A 19,911-nucleotide genomic window follows, 5' to 3' on the forward strand; every position below is an offset into this window, starting at 1 on the left:
TTTGGGATGTTTGTTTTGTGCAGTTCCACCCGTCATTAACAAAGGAGATATCTCAAGGATGGGTCTCTCTCCTAAAGAAGTGAAGATCAAAGTAAACAACAGCCTTACACTAGAGTGTGAAGTTCATGCGATTCCTGCTGCTGCTATCAGCTGGTACAAGGATGGACAGGTCAGTCACAAATTTAATTCCTTTTAATGGGTAGTTTTTCTTACAGAAGCAGTTGAATATCATAATTTTTAATCAACATTTTTATAGCACCATAGGTGCACACATGGCTCCTGATCCTGCACCACTGAAATCAATGGCTCCCTGCTGTCCTCCTCCTGCCCCCATCCCCAATATTATGGATTGTGGGTACTACTCCACAATTTTATGGATCTCAGGGAATCTGCTATAGGCCAAGTCCCTCTGCACACTGGCACTAGAGCTCCTACTTCTCCCTCTGGTTCACTTGCAGTGCAGGTGGGACAGTGCTGCCAAACTTCCTCTGCCTGAGACTGCTTGTTCCTTCGTATTGAGTGGTCATTGCACAGAAGGCTGACTACCTCTTGTGCAGATTCCCCCCAAGGCTTGTGCTGGAGAGAGGCGTAACATCCTGGTCCCACCCTCAGTCCTCCCTTTGCCATCCTGGCCTTGCCCCTCTTCACCCTGGTTCTCTAGAACTTGCAGAGAACCCTCCACTGGGTTCTGAAAAGAGGTGACAATGCCCCAGAAGCAGCTGACCTTCCAAAGGGGTTCCCCTCCATGCGCAGATTTTGGGGAAAAATGAGACCCTGAGTACAAAAGTTGTTGAAAGGGAATGAACTGAGGGCACCACAACATTATATTTATAGTCATTCTTCAGATTAATTGCATTTTAAAATAAAATAATGCAAGACATCTGCTTGGAAAGAGTAGATATTTTTTTCTTTGTAAATAACTTTTTATTCCTGTAAAGGGCTCCTTTCCCATTAAGTTTCTTCACTTACATTTATCATATATATTTCATTAGTTTGTAAGCTTAGTATCATGGTACTGTGACTTTTTGCTATATTCTAGGCCATAGACACATTTTGCTATATTCTAGACCATAGGCACATTAATAGGCTTAGCATCTCACAGGATCAGGCCTCCTGGCTGGAGTGTGATTCCTAATGTTACTGGGAACAATAATAATAGATATATTTTTCTGTTACTCTTGGCAAAGCCAAGGAAATCAAAAAGGAAAGAGTTGAGTTTAAAAGAACATGTTTTCTTATTCCCAACTTGCTTTAAAACGCTTAGTCAAGTGGTCATGTCAAGGTAGATGTAAGTAATTTGACTGGTGTGTTAGAGCAAAATGGCTGTACCATCAGATTACTTTCATGATTCTTAATACTTCAAGCATTTATTTTATTTAATACTTATAAATTTGTTTAAATTTAATCACAGCCTATTAAACCAGATGCTCATGTTACCATCCAAGCCAGTGGCCGGACTCTGCAGATAAAGGAAGCTCAGGTATCAGACACTGGTCGTTACATGTGTGTGGCATCCAACGTTGCTGGAGAGGATGAAATAGAATTTGATGTGAACATACAAGGTAAAGAGGGAAACAAAGTTAAAATAATAATAAAATTCTCTTATTCTGTCAATGTGAGTCATTTTCTAGTAATATTTGGTTTGGAGCACTGAAATTGTTTATACTTTTCTTATTTTCCCCGCACTGGATCAGTCTAGACCAAGGGTAATTTGACCTGCTTGCTCTAATTTTTTAGGTATTTAGTAAGAGAAAATATTTTAAGTATGAGCTCTTTATTAAATTTATATATTATTCATATTTAAGAAATAGAAGGCCTGGTTATTTTAAAAATTACAAAAAAAATTTAGACCAGAGAAACAAGAAATGGTAGGCCAGGTCTACTACTTGTTTCTGCCAACTCAGAGGTATGGTTCCCACTGTTTAGACACAGGATTCTTTTACATACCTTAGGGCAGTGGTTCTCAACTGGGGTCTGGGCCCCAGGGGGGCTGTGAGCAGGTTTCAGAGGGTCCACTAAAATAAACCAGAGAGGGGCCAGTGTTAGACTCCCGGGGCCCAGGGCAGAAAGCTGAAGCCTGAGCCCCATCACAAAGGGTTTGAAACTGAAACCTGAGCAAATTAGCTTCACGGGGGACCCCTGGGGCATGGGGCATTGGGCAGTTGCTCTGTTTTCTACCCACTAACACTGGCCCTGACTTTTAATCTACTGGGTATGCTGAAAAACAGTACTTGTGACACAGATGAGCCATGGAATTTTTATAGCATGATGGACGGGTGTGGGGGTCTCAGAAAGAAAAAGGTTGAGAACCCCTGCCATAGGGGACACTTGATCAAGACCAAGCAAATCCCAGTTATTAACCATGGCTATTGTATTATTAAAGAAAAACAAATCATTAAACAAAACAACACATGACTGAGTACAAGTGATAAACTTAGTTACTTCCATTACAATCTCTTTTGTATGCCTTTCTGTGGAGATTAACCCTGTGGAGAATAGATTATACCCTTGAGAATGAACCCACCTTTTGTGGGTCACTTTTCTCTGGGTAAATTAAGACCAGAGTACATATATTGTTTCCCAGAATTACTGTGTATTCGGTTTTAGTGTCATAAAATCATAGGGTCAAAAGGAACAGCAAAGGTCATTTAATCTAGTCCCCTTATTAAATACTTATCTACTGTTTAGGTTAGTAATAACTAGACAGGCTTCACTTGTTCTTAAACAAGTTAATTTGCCATACATAAATAGTTGCTGAAGGTATATGATCTAAACTAAATCTTTACTAAATATTTAAACTAGTACTTAGAAGAAGCTATGTAATGAGGTGTCTTAATACAGACCAATTATAAATATTAAGGATCTTAAATTCCACTATTTTTTATAAATGTTTAGCCTCTGTCTCCTTTCCAGGAATCTATAGTCTAACCATTTGATGATTAACAGGAGAAACTGTTAGTCTTTTAAGTTCTACAGCTTTTCAATATTCCAGTAAACTCATTATAAGAATTTTAAATCTAATTCCTTGGCAGTATCTTAGTTAACTTTCTCTCACCAATCTATGTTGAAGTTTGGGCAGGTTTTCCTTGAGTTGGTTTCTTTTTGAGTCTTCTCTACTTTTCTTCTCTATTGGGGTAGTTGGCTTGTTGAGAGAAACAGGATTAGTTATGTAGTGCTGCTCTCTTAGCAGGGATGTGTGCACATGTGGTGCTCACTTCAGAGTTCCTTATACCCTTCTCCTTCATATTCACGATATTATAGGAAAACACACCTCTTTTAGGCTTGTTTAGATTCAAGTAGGTTGCTGTGATTCTTTCATTGGCTCCATGACTTCATAGGTAGCCCTGGGAAGCCTCTTCACCTTATGAATATCATAGAATCATAGAAGATTAGGGTTGGAAAAGACCTCAGGAGGTCATCTAGTCCAACGCCCTGCTCAAAGCAGGACCAACACCAACTAAATCATCCCAGCCAGCGCTTTGTCAAGCTGGGCCTTAAAAACCTCTAAGGATGGAGATTCCACCACCTCCATAGGTAACCCATTCCAGTGCTTCACCACCCTCCTAATGAAATATTGTTTCCTAATATCCAACCTAGACCTCCCCCACTGCAACTTGAGACCATTGCTCCTTGTCTGTCATCTGCCACCACTGAGAACAGCCAAGCTTCATCCTCTTTGGAATCCCCGCTTCAGGTAGCTAAAGGCTGCTATCAAATCCCGCCCCCAACTCTTCTCTTCTGCAGACTAGACAAGCCCAGTTCCCTCAGCCTCTCCTCGTAAGTCATATGCCCCAGCCCCTTGATCATTTTTGTTGCGCTCTGCTGGACTCTCTCCAATTTGTCCCCATCCTTTCTGTAATGGGGGGCTCAAAACTGGAGTCAATGCTCCAGATGTGGCTTCACCAGTGCCAAAGAGAAGGTAATAATCGTTTCCTTCAATCTGCTGGCAATGCTCCTACTAATGCAGCCCAATATGCTGTTAGCCTTCTTGGCAACAAGGGCACACTGCTGACTCATATCCAGTTTCTCATCCACTGTAATCCCCCAGTCCTTTTCTGAACTGCTGCTTAACCAGTCGGTCCCCAGCCTGCTGCGGTGCATGGGATTCTTTCGTCCTAAATGCAGGACTCTTCTCTTGTCCTTGTTGAACCTCATCAGATTTTTTTTGGCCCAATCCTCCCATTTGTCTAGGTCACTCTGGACCCTATCCCTACCCTCCAGCATATGCATACCCCCCAGCTTAGTGTCACCTGTGAACTTGCTGAGGGTGCAATCTATCTCATCATCCAGATCATTAAATAAGATGTTGAACAAAACCGGCCCCAGGACCATAACATTTCTTTATGTAACATTTCTTTAATTGCCTTTGTTCTTCTTGTAGCCGGACAGCATCAGACATCAACTCTTTTCTTTTATTCAGTCCATTCTCTGAAATATTCTTTCATTTTTATTGAGTTTGTCAGAAAAGAAATTCTATTTTCAACAAGTCCACCAACACTCTTGTTCTTTATATCAAGGTTTTAGGTTCTCAAAACAGTCTTTTGAAGTTCAGTTACTCTTAGAAAGTCTTTAGCTTAAGTTGATTCTGCATTGAAGATTTTTGGAACTATAATTTTTTTGTTTTCCTGAGTTCAGCGAGGGTGTGCTTATACACTGCCAGTAATTATTTAATTCCCCATTAATGTAAATATTCTATACATACGTGGCTTCTTAGTAGTAGTAGTCAGTTTAACAAGGTCACTAGATTCCAGGTTGTACATAAAGCATTTTACTATTTACATAGCAATGACATTAGGAGTTATATTTGGAGCTTTGCATTTAGCTAATGTATTTGCAAGCATGCCTTTCACAAAGGTGTTTGTCATTTCAACATTTAAGAAATAAACAAAAGTTTAAAACATTTCCAGCAACACGTTTTTTCCTGGAGTTTCAAAAACACAAACAGAGTTTTTCCTTTGAAAAGAAAAGGCCTTGGTATGGGTACTTTAAAACCTAGATTTATGACCCTGATAACACACTCTACATTCCTTTTTAGAATGAATATTTTAAGTGGTTTGTCTTCTTAAGGTTTGCTTGTCCTTGGGAGATAGGAGTGGAAACCTTCTGGTATTTCTTTGATTAGCTTAAATATTTTGTAACATAACCAGCTAAAGGTATGTATTATTATATTCCCAAGCATCCTGGCTATGATAGTCTTGTAGTTATATTTTCTATTCAGTAAAGGTGCAAACAAGTTTGTAACAATCTAAAAAATTTATAATAATTTTATTAATATCATTTTTGCATCAATATTAAATTTCTCCCTACAGTAGCACTAATGGCCCCAGTCTGCAGCCCTGTTGTGCTAGGCACTGTATGCATAAACAAAAAAGACAGCTCCAAAAACTCATGTCAGAAATGTTTTTATAACTTGTTTAGCATAAGAGAGAGAAAACATACTTGGTACTTTTCATCTATAAATCTGAAATCTATTTACAAAGAAAGGAAAGTGTCAAATATTTCCATTTACAGATGGGGAAGATGAGCACTGATAGTTAAGTGACTTACCCAAGGCCATACAGCTAGTGGTTGGCAGAGCTACATCTAGAGATGAGCTCTCCTCATTCCCATGCCTGCGTGCTAGCCACTGGACTATGCTCTGGCAGTTAGGTTGATTTCTTGTGTCATAGTTCACCAAATTTTATTTCACAGGAAGTTTTGCCTGAACAAAGGTTGCAGGAGAAAGAAAACCTATTAATTTGCTCACACTAGCTATAAGGGCAGTGATGATGGGTAAAATAATAAGGCACTTCTAAAAATTCTTTTTCTTAAGAAATCAGGTGCCTTTGAGATGTCTCAGGTTGGACATCCAGAATCACTAGTCACTTATGAAAATCTTGGATAAACACAATATTTGTCCTAAACACCTTCCAGTTAACTTGAAGTAGTGTCCTCTCCTGGCTTTTTTTTTTTTAATCAGTTCTTCCTATTTAGTCAATCATTAACCTACAGGAAGTGCCCAGTACATTAATCGGTAGTGCTTAAGTTATTTGCATGACCAAGTTCACACTGCTGCTGGGCGTTGGGATTTTCATGCATGGAGTACATGACTGATGTGATGGGATCTAATTTAGGATGCTTATTTGTCGTGTAGCTCAAAGATGCTATTTAACAACTCCAGTATTTTTTTGTTACTAGATTGTCCAAATATGGATTTCTGCTATAAAATCCTAACTTCTATACCTCTTCTTTCTCTCTGAATGTAGTTCCTCCTAGGTTCCAAAAACCTCGCAGAGCATGGGAAGTTGGTAACACAGTAGATACAGGCAGAGGTGGAGAAACCAAAGATGTGATTGTCAACAATCCTCTTTCTTTGTATTGTGAGACCAATGCTATGCCCCCTCCTGTTCTCACCTGGTATAAAGATGGCTACCCTCTGAGCTCCAGTGATAAAGTACTGATATTGCCAGGTGGGTATTTTAATGGATCACCTGATGAGCTTAATAAATAATGATAATACTTAGCACTTATATGGCAATTACATTTTTCATCTTCAAAGTTCTCAATTTACTAATAATTTTGGATGTGCATCCTTCTCAATGCATTTTTTCTTGAGTGGAAATTTTCACACTCAGTGCTCAGACTTTATATATGCTTTTGATTTTTCACCCTCTTTATTTAAAGTATAATCCCTTAACTGATTGTGAATATGGACATTCAGCTATTACATGCTGATTGACAGATATGGGTGAATATGCATCAGAGACATTGAACAACACCTACAATCCACTGTTGTTGTTACATTTCCTTATGTGTTTCACTTTAAGAAAACAATCACATTTGGAGTAGTAACATTTCTCCATTGAAGCTGAGAGCCATGGAAACCCTAAAATGGAACAGTCCCTATGGAACCCTGCACAAATAGGTGATTTGTTCATATTCTGTGGGCTTGATTGTGCCCTTTCGCTACAGCCTTGAGTAAGGGGCTGTGCAGAAACACATCATCCCAGAGGAAGCTCCAAAAGGGATTTTGTCTGAATGATACAATGTGTCCCAGAGCTCTTCCATGCACACTTTGCTGCAGCACCCCTTCAGAGGCTTCAGAATGCACTTCCTTGCCTAGGCAATCAGCTCCGCTGCCTCATGCAGACAGGTTGGCATCAGGCCCATGGCCTTCTGCTACCCATCCCTTTGGAGAAGCTCGTGCTCCAGGGAGCACTAGTAGGGACTACTTCCTGCACTTAGCACAGCAGTTTTATCTGGTGGCGGTGCAGTGGGTGGCGGTACAGCATATGGGTGGGAAGGCTCCTTGTGCCCTCCACATCTTTGCTTATCTGTTCAGAGGCCAGCCATAATCTGGATCTGTATTATTTCCAACATTTGTTCTCTTCTCTGAGCAGGGAGGGAATTGCACCAATTTGTTAAAGGATAATATTTTAAATAAAGAAGAAAGTCAAAGAGTAAAACCATATATAACTGAGCACTGAGAGTGAAAATTTCTAGTCATACATAGTTAACCAAAGAGCAAATATTCTACAGTTCGGTATACTTTCCCCAGTGGAGTCAATTACAAAGTTTTCTATTAGCTCACTGTGGAAAGTTTCACTTCTAGATTGATCAACAGCTCTGTTGCTGATATGTCTCCAAAGAATGTAGATTCTTTCCAATGGAATTAATTCTTTGCCAACATTTTATTATGAACCTCCAACTAAAACCAAGCTGGATGTAGAGAAAGCAACTATGAAACAAAAAGCTTTATGTTAGTCCAGAACTGAAAGTGATCATTCAAGACAAACCAATGGGGAGAAAATTACATCCCCAGCTCTTTGCCCCCAGTCATTCATGACTTCATTGACTCAGGTCTCCAGAGGAATGTGGCGTGTTTGAGTGATGGAAATCACTTGATTTTAGATTTAAATTTTGAATGTGTTTTTCCTCCAGGAGGTAGAGTGTTACAGATTCCACGGGCTCAGGCAGAAGATGCTGGGAGATATACATGTGTGGCTGTAAATGACGCTGGAGAAGATTCCATTCAATATGATGTCCAAGTGCTCTGTGAGCTAATGTTGCATTATTTTCTATTTTTAAAAATTCCAAATTCACTTTTTACTGCAAAAGACCCTAAAGGAAAAGTCCTGCCAAAATTAATAGAGAATGATTGCATTATATAGAATAGCTCAGTAAGATCATATAAAAGGTAATAAAAATATATATCTCTGCTATAGAATTCTATATAATTGGCATTTAATTCTATAGATTTTTAGATCATTTCTATATAATTGTATTGGAGTTACTCCTAACAGTCTGTAGGACTGTTCCATAAGTTGGGTTGGATGGTTTCAAAGTCTAAGTCTTGTATGATCCAGTCAGAGACATACTCTATAGCCCATGAAAGCTTATGCTCTAATAAATTTGTTAGTCTCTAAGGTGCCACAAGTACTCCTGTTCTTTTTTTAGGAAATCTTTGTGCTTCTTGCCTTGGCTTTGAGTGTACTCAGTTTTTTTCCAACTCCAAAACTGCTAAAACCAGTGATTCATTAATAGGATGAGGGGAATGACTGGGAAATCCTCCTTTGTCCTGGCTCTAAAAACTCAACTTCACAACAGGAAAATTAATTTTCCCCTCTTCTCCATTCTGAACCAGATCCCTGGCTGGTGTAAATAGCCATAGCTCCATTGCAGTCCCTGGAGCTATGCTGCTTTATGCCAGCTGAGGATCTGGTGCTGTATTTTATCTTGGGATTTTATTATTGTTCCCTAATTAACTGTGAAGTTCTCTTTACCTTAACCTGCAAATGCAAGATCTATATGTGGCTCTATTCCTCTGGCAATTTCACAAAGAAATCACTGCTTATATGGTATTATATAGCAATCTCCTTGTTCCGCTTTGCATGCTATGTAGTGCCACCATCCATTAACGGCGCTGATGAGCCTGAAGAGGTCACTGTGCTTGTGAACAAGACCACAGTGATGGAATGTGTGGCGACTGGCAGCCCTGCTCCAAGCATAACTTGGCAAAAGGATGGCCAGCTCCTAGCAGAAGACGACCACCACAAGTCTTTATCTGGTGGAAGGATGTTACAGGTAAAAGTGGAAGGTGTTGGTAGAACAGTTAAAAAGATAGGTCTGATTCTCAGCTCTATTCTTTACACAGGCATTAAAATGGTGAAATGCTGTGGAGAATTAGGCCTTTATTTTTAAATCATTTAAGAGGATTTCATTAAATTACTACAAAATTAGAAATAAATGTGAAAGATGCCGACTGTCCTGGCGATTGAAACACGCAGGTTGGCAGAGCAGGTACTGTGTGGGTAGCAGGAGTGCATACTGTCCTAGGCTAACCTATTCATGACACTGGTTATTGTTATCCCTATAATACTAATACATCAGCAATACATATCTTGCAGTTTTAATTGTAAATGACCTCGTATTTGTTCTACTGAAGCCTGTTTTCTCTTTTAGATCCTAAATTCCCAAATAACAGATACCGGCAGGTATGTCTGTGTTGTGGAGAACATAGCCGGAAGTGCCAAAAAGTATTTTAACCTTAATGTTCATGGTAAGATTACTAATTCCTAAGATGCTGATTGTTCCCTTTTCAAATAAAGGAAATTAATGCTGCGTTACTGCTCATGTGGCTTATATTTCAATTGCAAGTAAACAGTCTGCAGATTCTGCATTAGTTTAAACTCACTAATTTCAGCAAGGTACTTATTAAGCACGTGCCTTACTTCCAGCATTTAGGTAGTGCCCTTAAGGTCAATGAGACCATGTGCGTAATGGTAAGAGCATATGTAAGTACCTTGCTGAATGGAGAATTTAGTATTGCTGATACTCTGTGGCACCAGCTCACTGCTACCATATATATTTCTATGTAGGTGAAATTCACTCCTCTGCAGAGGACTTGCACAATGTCTCTGCAATATAAGCCCTCAAATAAAGCTTCTGGAGTGATGCACTAGGCCATGAGTGGGACCACTGTACTGAAGCCAATTGCACCAATATAAAAATCTTTATTGTCTTATGTGAAAGGCAATGTCTTTTTATTGACTGTCACATTTGAATTAGAGGGATTTGTTTATTTGTAAGGATATAGGGTAATAACATGTTTTGTGATTCTTTTATTAAATAACATTTTTCAAGAAAATTAATTTTGAAAATTAACATTTTAATTAAACGAAAAATAATGTTTAAAAATAATCGGGAATAGAAACTTACTTTTCTTCTCTTAAACCCCCCCCAAAAATTCCGAGGACAAATATTTTGCTGAAATAGAGTTACAATATTCATAACTCCATTTAAAATAACATTAGCATGATATTGTTGGAATAAAATAAAGTTGGAAAGATGGGATTTTCAGACTGACGAGTATAAAACAAATGTAAGTGCAGTCAGGAAATTAGAACATTTTCTATTTTAAAAAACTAAAAGCTGCAAAAAGGACATATTCAGTTAAGATTTCAGCACTAACTTTGACTCTACCCCTTTACTTCTGACCAATGTCCACTCATCCTTCTAACTTTCAGCTGTGGGCTAAAGACCTGCCTTATACACTATATCATAGAAAACTTCATACTGGGTTATGACCTTGTACACCTACCAAGTAGATACTGGAGACTACATCCACATTTTCCATCATGGTATGGTTCAGAGATCTCAGCATATAACATAACCTTCTGCATATGATCCACACACAACCCCTTATCCGTTAGATAACCCACTTTGTTCAACACATCAGATAAGATGTATCAACTTTATCCATGTCTTCCCTGAATACAATCACAGACCCTAGTAATCTATATGCCTTCACAAGATCAGTCCATTATTCTTCTGTAAAGGGTATGGGAATTTCAGTTTTACAAAAAAAAGCCTATTTTAATCTAATCCATATATGTTGCATAAATTTCTTTCATGTGGCAATTAGTGGGTTTCTTCCATTTCAAGGCACAGTTAAGGACGTGATTCAAAGGTAGCTGAAGTCAATGGCAGACTTTCCATTGGGATCACATCCCAAGACTGCTGTTGGAACTTTAACAGAGTATTTCTGGACTTTCTGAGTCCAGGTTTTGTTTTTAAACTACAATGTTCGTTTACCATCCTGATTTTCAAACATTTGTTTGTAAACCTGATCTCTGAACTTCAAGACTTTCAAATATCTGTGGATAATGACAATGTACATATGGTGTACATGCAATTCTCCACTTACACTAGTGGTAGAATTTTATACTCACGTTGGACAAATGTATTGACCACACAGGACCCACATATTTAAATTTTAAAACTATAAGCCAGATTCACTAGTTGACTCTGGTTGCTGTATGCCTCTTCCGTGTCACAAAACAGCCATAAACCTGACTTAATAACCACTGCTTTGTGTCACTGAAATGACACAAAACATCTGGAGAGTAACTGGCGGATATGATCCAGAACATTTGATCACATCCTTTTGCCGTGTTCTAAGATCAAGAATCTGTGTTCCCTGCAATGGCTATACCACCCAAAAGAAAGCCAGTAACTCTCTCCTGCATTTCTTTCAGAGTTGTTGGTATCAGCTCTGCAGAAGAAACATGGAATCCTGAATTCAGATCTCAATGAGAGGAATATATTTACAAATATTTTGTTTTAAAGTGCAAATGCAGAGTACGACCAAATTTTGAACTATTTTGTCTTTAAATTAATTTGTGATTGGGAAGGCCCCCCCCCACACACATAGCAGTATTTTAAACTGCACAGCTGACCAGTTATAAATCAGACCTGTCTGGACATGAAAGGAGGGAAAAAACCCTATTCTGAAGGAATCTTTTTGGGGTTTCTCAGTAATGAAAAAGAAAATATTGCAGAAAGAACAGGAATAAAAATACAAAATCAGCAAAAAGATGTATAGTCCTCCTGTTCACCCTGACAGGGTAAACTCCAACTTAGTCAGCTTTATATTACAGAGCAAATGTCCTGAGAAATGATTTGCTTTAAAATTCCTGAATCTGGAATTACTCACTTCCCATACAGGGAACAAACTGTGGGTACATTGATAAGGCTTTAGTGAATTGTAGAAAAGGGGATGAGAGCAGGATTGGCTTTAATCACAGTATTTCCAGATACTTGCAGAAAGCTGAGGATCAGTGCATGGGATGTGAGAGATGTTTTTAACTCAGCCATTTGACAGCACTCAGCAACTCAGCTTTGTTTTGGTATTTGAGGGTCTTTGGGAGGATTGTTTGCTGACACTGCGGTATGTTCTATTACTGTATTTCTTTCTGCAGTTCCTCCGAGTGTTGTTGGTATTAATTTTGAGAATTTGACTGTGGTGGTGAATAATTTTATCTCCTTGACCTGCGAGGTCACTGGCTTCCCACCTCCCGATCTCAGCTGGCTCAAGAATGGAAAACCTATCAGCTTGAATACTAACGCTCTCATTGTGCCTGGTGAGGAATAGCTGCTGTTTCTGTAAATTCTGGGGTCTCATCCTTTCCTTTTCTGTAGATAAATATGACAGCAAAATGTATGGAGCCAAACTTACTCCGGGTGTAGCTCCATTAAGTGGAGTTATACAAGTAATAAATCTGGCCTCCTACAGTTAAAATATTTTAGAATCTCTCTTTTGATTTTGAATGGGGTCACTATTAAAAGAAACACTCAGACTGGAAGGATTGGAACAAACAACTGTTTGTGTTGGTGTGGATCAGACTGTTGGACAGCTCATATAGCACAGACTGTTTCAAAGGAATGATGATTGATTGAGGCAGTCACTTTGTCAACTAAGGATCCAATCCAAATCCCATTTGTCTACATGGCAAAAAAACAACCACCCTATCACTTACTTCAGTGGGAACTGGCCCCTCAACTCAACCCTTAAGAACCTTGGTAATTCCCAGGGGGAATTCATTATTTCCTAAGGGTTTCTAGGCCAAAGGTACTGCAGGGACCTTAGACAATAAGGGCTGGGAGCATCTATTTCGGAGTAAGTGGAGTAGGAATTGTCACAATTCCAGGGTAACTGCACCTGTATTCCCCCTCTGTGGTCCATCCAGGGCACCCGCTTTACGCTTCTGGCTCCCACTTGTAACCTCTCTTGGGAAGAGACCCATGTCTCACTCCCTCCTGACTGGGGAATTTAAGGATGCATAGCTCCTTGCCTTATGCTGTGATATCCCCAGCAAGCCAGACTGCTTAAAAGGACAGTACCTCTCTGAGGGCTATGACCAGTGTATTGCCTATAGCTATAAGTTACCAAACAACTTCTTTAAGCAAGCATGCTTTTTCTTAAAGTAAAAGCATTACAGAGAAAAATATTAAAACAATAAAATACCCTGCAGGCATGCTAAAAAGCTTATGAGAGGTTACCCTCAACTCCAGCTTAGGGCTCTGATGGTTACACATTCATCTCTCTTTGATCTGGAACCCAAACCAAGCTTGGGCAGGTCAGCCATCTCTTTATACAGCTTGGGCCTTTGACCTTGATTTTCTGTAACTGGTAACCAGCAGACAATGACCCTCTTCTGAGGGTGTAGCTTCAGAAGACTGTGTTTTTGCATAACTGGAGTTGGGGAATTTTGCATTAACTTTTCCCTAGCCAAAAGTCCATACATGTCTGGCACATTTTCTGTATAGTCTTTTGAACTCCCAGGTCTCTCATCTGTCACATTTCCCCCCTCGAGAGTTTACATGCAATCCTGACCCACAATAATACATAAGCTTAATACAGTAAGGGTTTTCAAGGATATTATAGGAAGTTGCCCTATTTGTCACAGGAATCATGTCAGGAAACCACCCTGACCTACACCCAATCCTCCACTTTTGATGCTGAAAACTAGAGATCCTAATGGAACCCAATTCCCTGCTATGGGTTCCAACTTGACATGCTGGAGATGGATTGGCTGGGGTGGATGTTTGTAGGTGTATGGGAAATAACTGACATGTAATTTACTTACTGGCAGCTGGGATGCAGGCCTGTGGCCTATGGGCAGATATCTGGACAAAACTAGTCCACAAACGGGGAAGTCATGTTAGACCAGTAAAGGAAGGAAGGGCTTGTGGGGGAGCTAAGTGGAAAGGCCATGATTGTGTTAGGAGGGAGGAAGTAGCTGCAAAGGAAAAGAGGGTGAAGAAGAGTATTAATGGGCCAAATTCTCTAGTGAAAGCTCCATTGACTTCAGTGGTGTTTCACCCATTTACACCAGCCGAGAATTGCACCCAATAATTGTAATTCATTAAGGACATTTCTCTAAGTGTTAGGCAGCGCTAGTCAGCAAGAGCGGTGGTGCTCTTTAGAATCTTATGCTAATCTAGTGCCTAAATTGCAGTTCGTAGAAAACGTCATTGCAAAATTTCATTTGAGATGAATACAATAAATATAGAATAAATCTAGAAGTCATTTTAGCTAACTTTCTCTCTTTGGATCACTTTAGGTGGTCGGACTCTGCAAATTTCTCGAGCCAGACTCTCAGATGGTGGTGAATACATTTGTATAGCCAGAAACCAAGCTGGAGAAAGCAAGAAAAAGAGTTTCCTTACTGTTTACGGTTTGTTTTTCACTATAATATTAAATATTATTTATTACCACGAAATGAGGACATCTTCCATTTTTCCTTAGGTTGATTCCCCACCCCCCACAGAACAAGGAAGAAAATAATTCTTTTAACTTTTTCTCCAGTCCCCCCGAATATTAAAGACCACAGTGGAGCATCTCTTGTAGTGGTGACTGTGAGAGTGGGAATCCCAGTGACCTTAGAGTGTGAGTCCAATGCAGTCCCACCACCTGTTATCACATGGTACAAGAATGGACGCATGATCACAGAGTCTGCAAATATAAAGATGCTAGCAGATGGACAAATGCTACAAATCAAGAGTGCTGAGGTATACTAAATTAGTTTAATGCACACCTTGTCACTATTGTTGACCAGTTATTTTTGCTCTTTATAGGTCTGACCCAATGACCATTGAAGTCAGTGGGAGTCTTCCCATTAAATTCAATGAGCTTTGAATCAAGTTCTGATTACAAATAGCAGAGCCTTTTTAAAGTCTAACTATAGCAGAGCCCATGGCCACTAGTGAATTCTAGTGTTAAAAAGTCTACTGTTATCTTCAGGAAAATTGATCCAGTACATAAAAATTCTTTTTCCATTTTAGGTGTCTGACACTGGCCAGTATGTGTGTAAAGCCATAAACATCGCAGGGCGAGATGATAAAAATTTCCATCTTAATGTTTATGGTGAGCATATACCACGTTATCTAAAGTAGAATTGAACCAAAGTCAGTTTACTGAGGAATTTGGTGACTACGTTATTTATGCAGCTGCTGTTCTATTTAATAGTGCCACCAAGTATAGAAGGCCCTGAACAAGACTGGATCAATGAAACAATCAGTAACCCTGTCACCTTTGCATGTGATGCTACTGGAATTCCTCCACCAACACTAATATGGCTAAAGAATGGGAAGCATCTAGGTAATGTTTTTCCTTCCTGGTTTCACTCTCCCCCCCCTCCCCTCCCCCCCCCCGTTTTCTTTCCTATAATAGATCATAGTGTGTCTTTTCTGTGCTGTTTTGAGGGTCATATTCTCTTGTTTCTCCTCCCTCTTTCCCCATATTAATACCCCTTATATGAACTAGAGCGGGATGAAATCTTTTAAAATTTTTGATATGTTGATGAATTTTTTTCACAAAACGTGTTTGCTGTTTCTGACTAGTTCTAATACTAATCAACTCTTTCTTATCTGTGTGTTTTCAGAAAACTCTGACTCACTTGAAATACATATTTTGTCTGGAGGAAGCAAGCTGCAGATTGCTCGCTCTCAGCATTCAGATAGTGGAAACTACACTTGCATTGCCTCAAACGTAGAAGGAAAAGCGCAGAAGAGTTACATCCTTTCCATTCAAGGTACAGTATGTGTGTGCACTATACAGAATCATACTGGCTACTTACACTGGCATAAAACTGGTATTAAGTCCACTGAAGACAATGAAGATGATCTACCTATATAAAACTGGTATAACGGAGTGGAGAATCAGTCCCATTATTTCTATCAGGCAACTAATAGCAAAAAATAAGGATAACAAAACCTTGCTACAATGTCATTCAGAAATTGGTATGCAAAAGAATATTCTCTGCGTCTGATTATACTGCAGTTTGAAAATAATAGGTTTATTTGCTATATTGCATTGTGTTTCCATATGGTTGTTGCTGATCACAGCAACTGGCTCCATCACACTGGACACTAATGCTACACGAATCAAAATGTGAGTAGAACATTGTGGAGCCCGAAAGAATTTCAGGAGCAACGGTATGCTATGGCTCTTTTGCCAGGTGATGTTTGATGCCAAAAGGAGGTTATAAAGGAAAACTGTGACACATGATCTTTATGAAAAAAAAATCAGTGGAGTAACGGAATAACGGTTAGGACTGAGTAATGTGTCACTCCGTCACCAGGGATGCTAAGCATTTGAACATGTGCTTAACTTTCAGTGTGTGAGTAATCCTGTGAACTTCATTGGAGGTACTCACATGTTCAGAGTTAAGTATGTGCTTAAGTGTTTGCTGCATCAGGGTATCCAATAGATTTTATTTGCATTGCCATAATACATGCTAAAGGTAGCATTATCTATTATTAATCTGCTGAACATGAACAGGTTACTGTACACACTGGAAGGATTATGAAGTTGATTTTTCTAGTCACCTTTGTAAACATCCCAACAGGAGGAATATACACATACCCTGTTAATTTGATCTAATGGGAGAAACTCCATTGAAATAATGGAGTTACTCCTGGTTTACCCCAGTTTAACTGGTTAGAATTTGACCCCCTCTTCCAAAAGTTCCTCCAAATATCGTTGGATCTGAAATGCCAAGTGAAGTCAGCGTCCTCCTTGGGGAAAGTATCCGGCTTGTCTGCAATGCCAAAGGAATTCCCAGACCTGCTATTCGGTGGCTTAAAGATGGAAACCCAGTTACCAGCAATGATTCACAAAGAATAAGGCAAGTAAAAATAAAACCCTGTGTTCTCTCAGTCTATAACCTCCTCAAGGCATAGGCAGAAGAATTATAAAACTATGAGCCCGAACAATCTTACTTTAGTAAGTGACATTGATCTTTTCTGTCCTTAATTTCTATAATTCTAAGATATTTTGTTAATTTTATGTAGATTTGTTGCTTATCTGTTTTGTTTTACATAATACATCTAGCTAACCAAATAGTGTTACAGATGTTGTTTACCCTCTCTTCTCCCTACTTCACTATACACAAGGTAGATCTAATACACACATGATTTGTGAGACACGTACCAGACCCTTAGGACAAGCTGTTTGGTGCTGATACAGTTCAGGGTATAGGGAGGCACAAATGTTGCTTGTAAGCCATCTTTATGTCTTTGCAATTGTGGGGATATCAGGTCCAATCCAGAGGCACACCTTAGAGTACCCCCAATGGCCTATACAACTAGATACACAAATCTGGGAAAGTGACATGATATCTTACTCAAAGTTTGTATTTTTATTTTTACATTTTATTTTTATTTTGATTTAGTTGGGGTTGGTCCTGCGTTGAACAGGGGTTGGACTAGATGACCTCCTGAGAACTCTTCCAACCCTAATCTTCTATGATTCTATCTTTTAAGTATTTCAGAGATTGGCACATAATATCCCTAAGGTTCTCATTTAAATAGTTGTTCCTATCAGATGAGGTTTGAGGTGGGAGCTGTATGTAAAAATATTCTGAGAATGATGGACACATTTTGACTGCAGTTAGGATGGAACTGAATCCAAATGGAAGATAAAACAGCTCAATCCTTAAACCAGAATTTTATGAAATAAGTTCATAAAAATAGATTTAAAAACAAATTTCTCTGGGAGCTAAAATTTTGGACAGAGTAATAGATTTATAACTGAAATTCCATGAATTTCAGAGTAGCAGCCGAATGCATCCAATGAAGTGAGCTGTAGCTCATGAAAGCTTAAGCTCAAATAAATTTCTTAGTCTGTAAAGTGCCACAAGTACTGAATTTCCATAGAAAGCGTGTGGGGAAGTAACTTGATTGAAATGTATGCACTAGCTGTTCATTTACTTGTTCTTACAACCTGGCAAACAAACTCATTGTATTCTATGATCTTTTTTATAGAGTGACTCCAGATGGCAGCACCTTAAACATTTTCGGAGTGCTCACATCTGATATGGGAAAATACACTTGTGTGGCTACTAATCCTGCAGGAGAAGAAGATCGAATTTTCAACTTGAATGTATATGGTGAGTTTTTAAATGTGACAAACTGAAGTCTGACTTATTATCCTGACTTTGTTATCACTCACATGATAGGGCCAAGAAGTGACTGCCTATGTAATCTTATGTATCTATATTCATGTGTAGTTTATTGATGTAGATATTATAGTGTGTTCAACATAACATACTGCAGAGGACCAAAATGATTGAAACCATTGCTGAGTAATAAATTTTGGGATAAACGGAAATCAATTCCTATGGTATATTCCATAACAAAACAAATCCACCCAAAATGCCTTTTTTTTTTTTGTGGAGAAAGACACTGTATGGGCCTAATTGAACACTTCATTACTCCAGTTTTACACCATCTTAGTTCTGTTGATCTGAGTCAAATTATGCCCTCTTAAAATTAGAGTCATGCAGAAGTGAAACAGGTTTTAAACTTTGTTTTACTCGGGATTTAAATTAATCCAAACAATAATCTGAAATAATTTTGTACCAGATCCTCCTGATTTAACGTCACAATTGAGGACAGTAAGACTAATCGTCCTCTGCCTAGCACAGTGTGTAGCCATTTACACCTGTAAAAATGGGTGTCAAGGCTACCAGTTGTGTGAGTGAACAGAGAATTCTGCTTTTGGGAGTATTTTACACTCATTTGGCACAGGAGTGAATGACTACCCCAGGAGCAGGACTGGGAAGAATCAGGCCCAACAGGACTATTTGTGTGGGTAGGGCCAACGGGTACAGTCCTTCATAATGAATAAAAACATCTTAGTGGGAAAATATGGCACCATGTACCTGTGGGGACAAATGTGATCAATCATAGTGAAGTCTGCAAGCAATTTCTGTTAATCTAATCAAGTAAACATTACTATGTGCACTTGATTTTTTAAAATGTAAATGTTTATGTAAGTTAGTTGTGACCCACAGTTACTAATATCAGAAGGTCTGTTGGCTGCCAAGTTTGGACACGCTGTTCTTGCTGAATCCTGTGGGAATGTTTCATGTGAGATTCTTTTTTTTGGTTAGAATAGCAATATCTGTAACATCTTGCAGTTCAGGATAAGGTGAGCTATGATTAGAACAGGAATAATTTTGAACAGCCAATTTTAACACCCCTCTTATTCACCTGTTATTTAATTTAGTTCCACCAGCAATAGCTAATAATAAAGAGGAAGCAGAGAAGCTAACTGCCATACAGGATGCCTCCATAAACATTGAATGTACTGCTGTTGGCACCCCACCACCACAAATAAACTGGCTTAAGAATGGACTTCCTCTCTCTATCTCATCCCAGATTAGGTTGTTGTCAGCTGGACAGATTCTCAGGTGAGTGTTCAGTTATTTAAGGTATCTAAGCTAAATTCTGCCCTCAGTTAACCCTAATGCAACTGTGCTGAAATTGGTGTAGGCCAGGGTAGAATTTGGCCCTCTGCAATCATAGTCAAAGTGGAGCAATACATTCCATGTGGTAGCCGTGGGTAAGATAACTGCAGCTGTGTTCTTTTCAGAATTGTGAGAGCTCAGGTGTCCGATGTTGGTGTGTACACTTGTGTAGCATCTAACAGAGCTGGAGTGGACAATAAACACTATAATCTTCAAGTTTATGGTAAGTTTCTTTATGATATTAAGTGCAAGAAGTTGCGTTATGTAGTTAATTTTCTACGTATAACCGTAGAAGGGTAGAAATCTTCCCCTGATTGAAACTATCTGGATAATTGAG

The 19,911-nt window shown here is 39.0% G+C and overlaps 1 protein-coding gene across 1 annotated transcript in view; it reads left to right on the forward strand.

The window, feature by feature from the left end:
• The window catches only part of HMCN1 (hemicentin 1), a 325,430-nt gene that overhangs the window by 241,408 nt on the left and 64,111 nt on the right, over positions 1-19,911 (forward strand). Inside the window, exons 52-67 of the mRNA XM_073356688.2 lie at positions 24-169; positions 1,412-1,562; positions 6,246-6,449; positions 7,921-8,034; positions 8,882-9,063; positions 9,442-9,538; positions 12,240-12,401; positions 14,385-14,498; positions 14,630-14,832; positions 15,106-15,187; positions 15,290-15,421; positions 15,705-15,854; positions 16,790-16,949; positions 18,088-18,212; positions 19,334-19,517; positions 19,700-19,797. Of these exons, the coding sequence (XP_073212789.2) occupies positions 24-169; positions 1,412-1,562; positions 6,246-6,449; positions 7,921-8,034; positions 8,882-9,063; positions 9,442-9,538; positions 12,240-12,401; positions 14,385-14,498; positions 14,630-14,832; positions 15,106-15,187; positions 15,290-15,421; positions 15,705-15,854; positions 16,790-16,949; positions 18,088-18,212; positions 19,334-19,517; positions 19,700-19,797 (2,304 nt within the window). The remainder of the gene's footprint in view (positions 1-23; positions 170-1,411; positions 1,563-6,245; positions 6,450-7,920; positions 8,035-8,881; positions 9,064-9,441; positions 9,539-12,239; positions 12,402-14,384; positions 14,499-14,629; positions 14,833-15,105; positions 15,188-15,289; positions 15,422-15,704; positions 15,855-16,789; positions 16,950-18,087; positions 18,213-19,333; positions 19,518-19,699; positions 19,798-19,911) is intronic.

Source organism: Lepidochelys kempii, chromosome 8, assembly GCF_965140285.1.
Source record: "Lepidochelys kempii isolate rLepKem1 chromosome 8, rLepKem1.hap1, whole genome shotgun sequence".
Classification (NCBI taxonomy): domain Eukaryota; kingdom Metazoa; phylum Chordata; order Testudines; family Cheloniidae; genus Lepidochelys; species Lepidochelys kempii.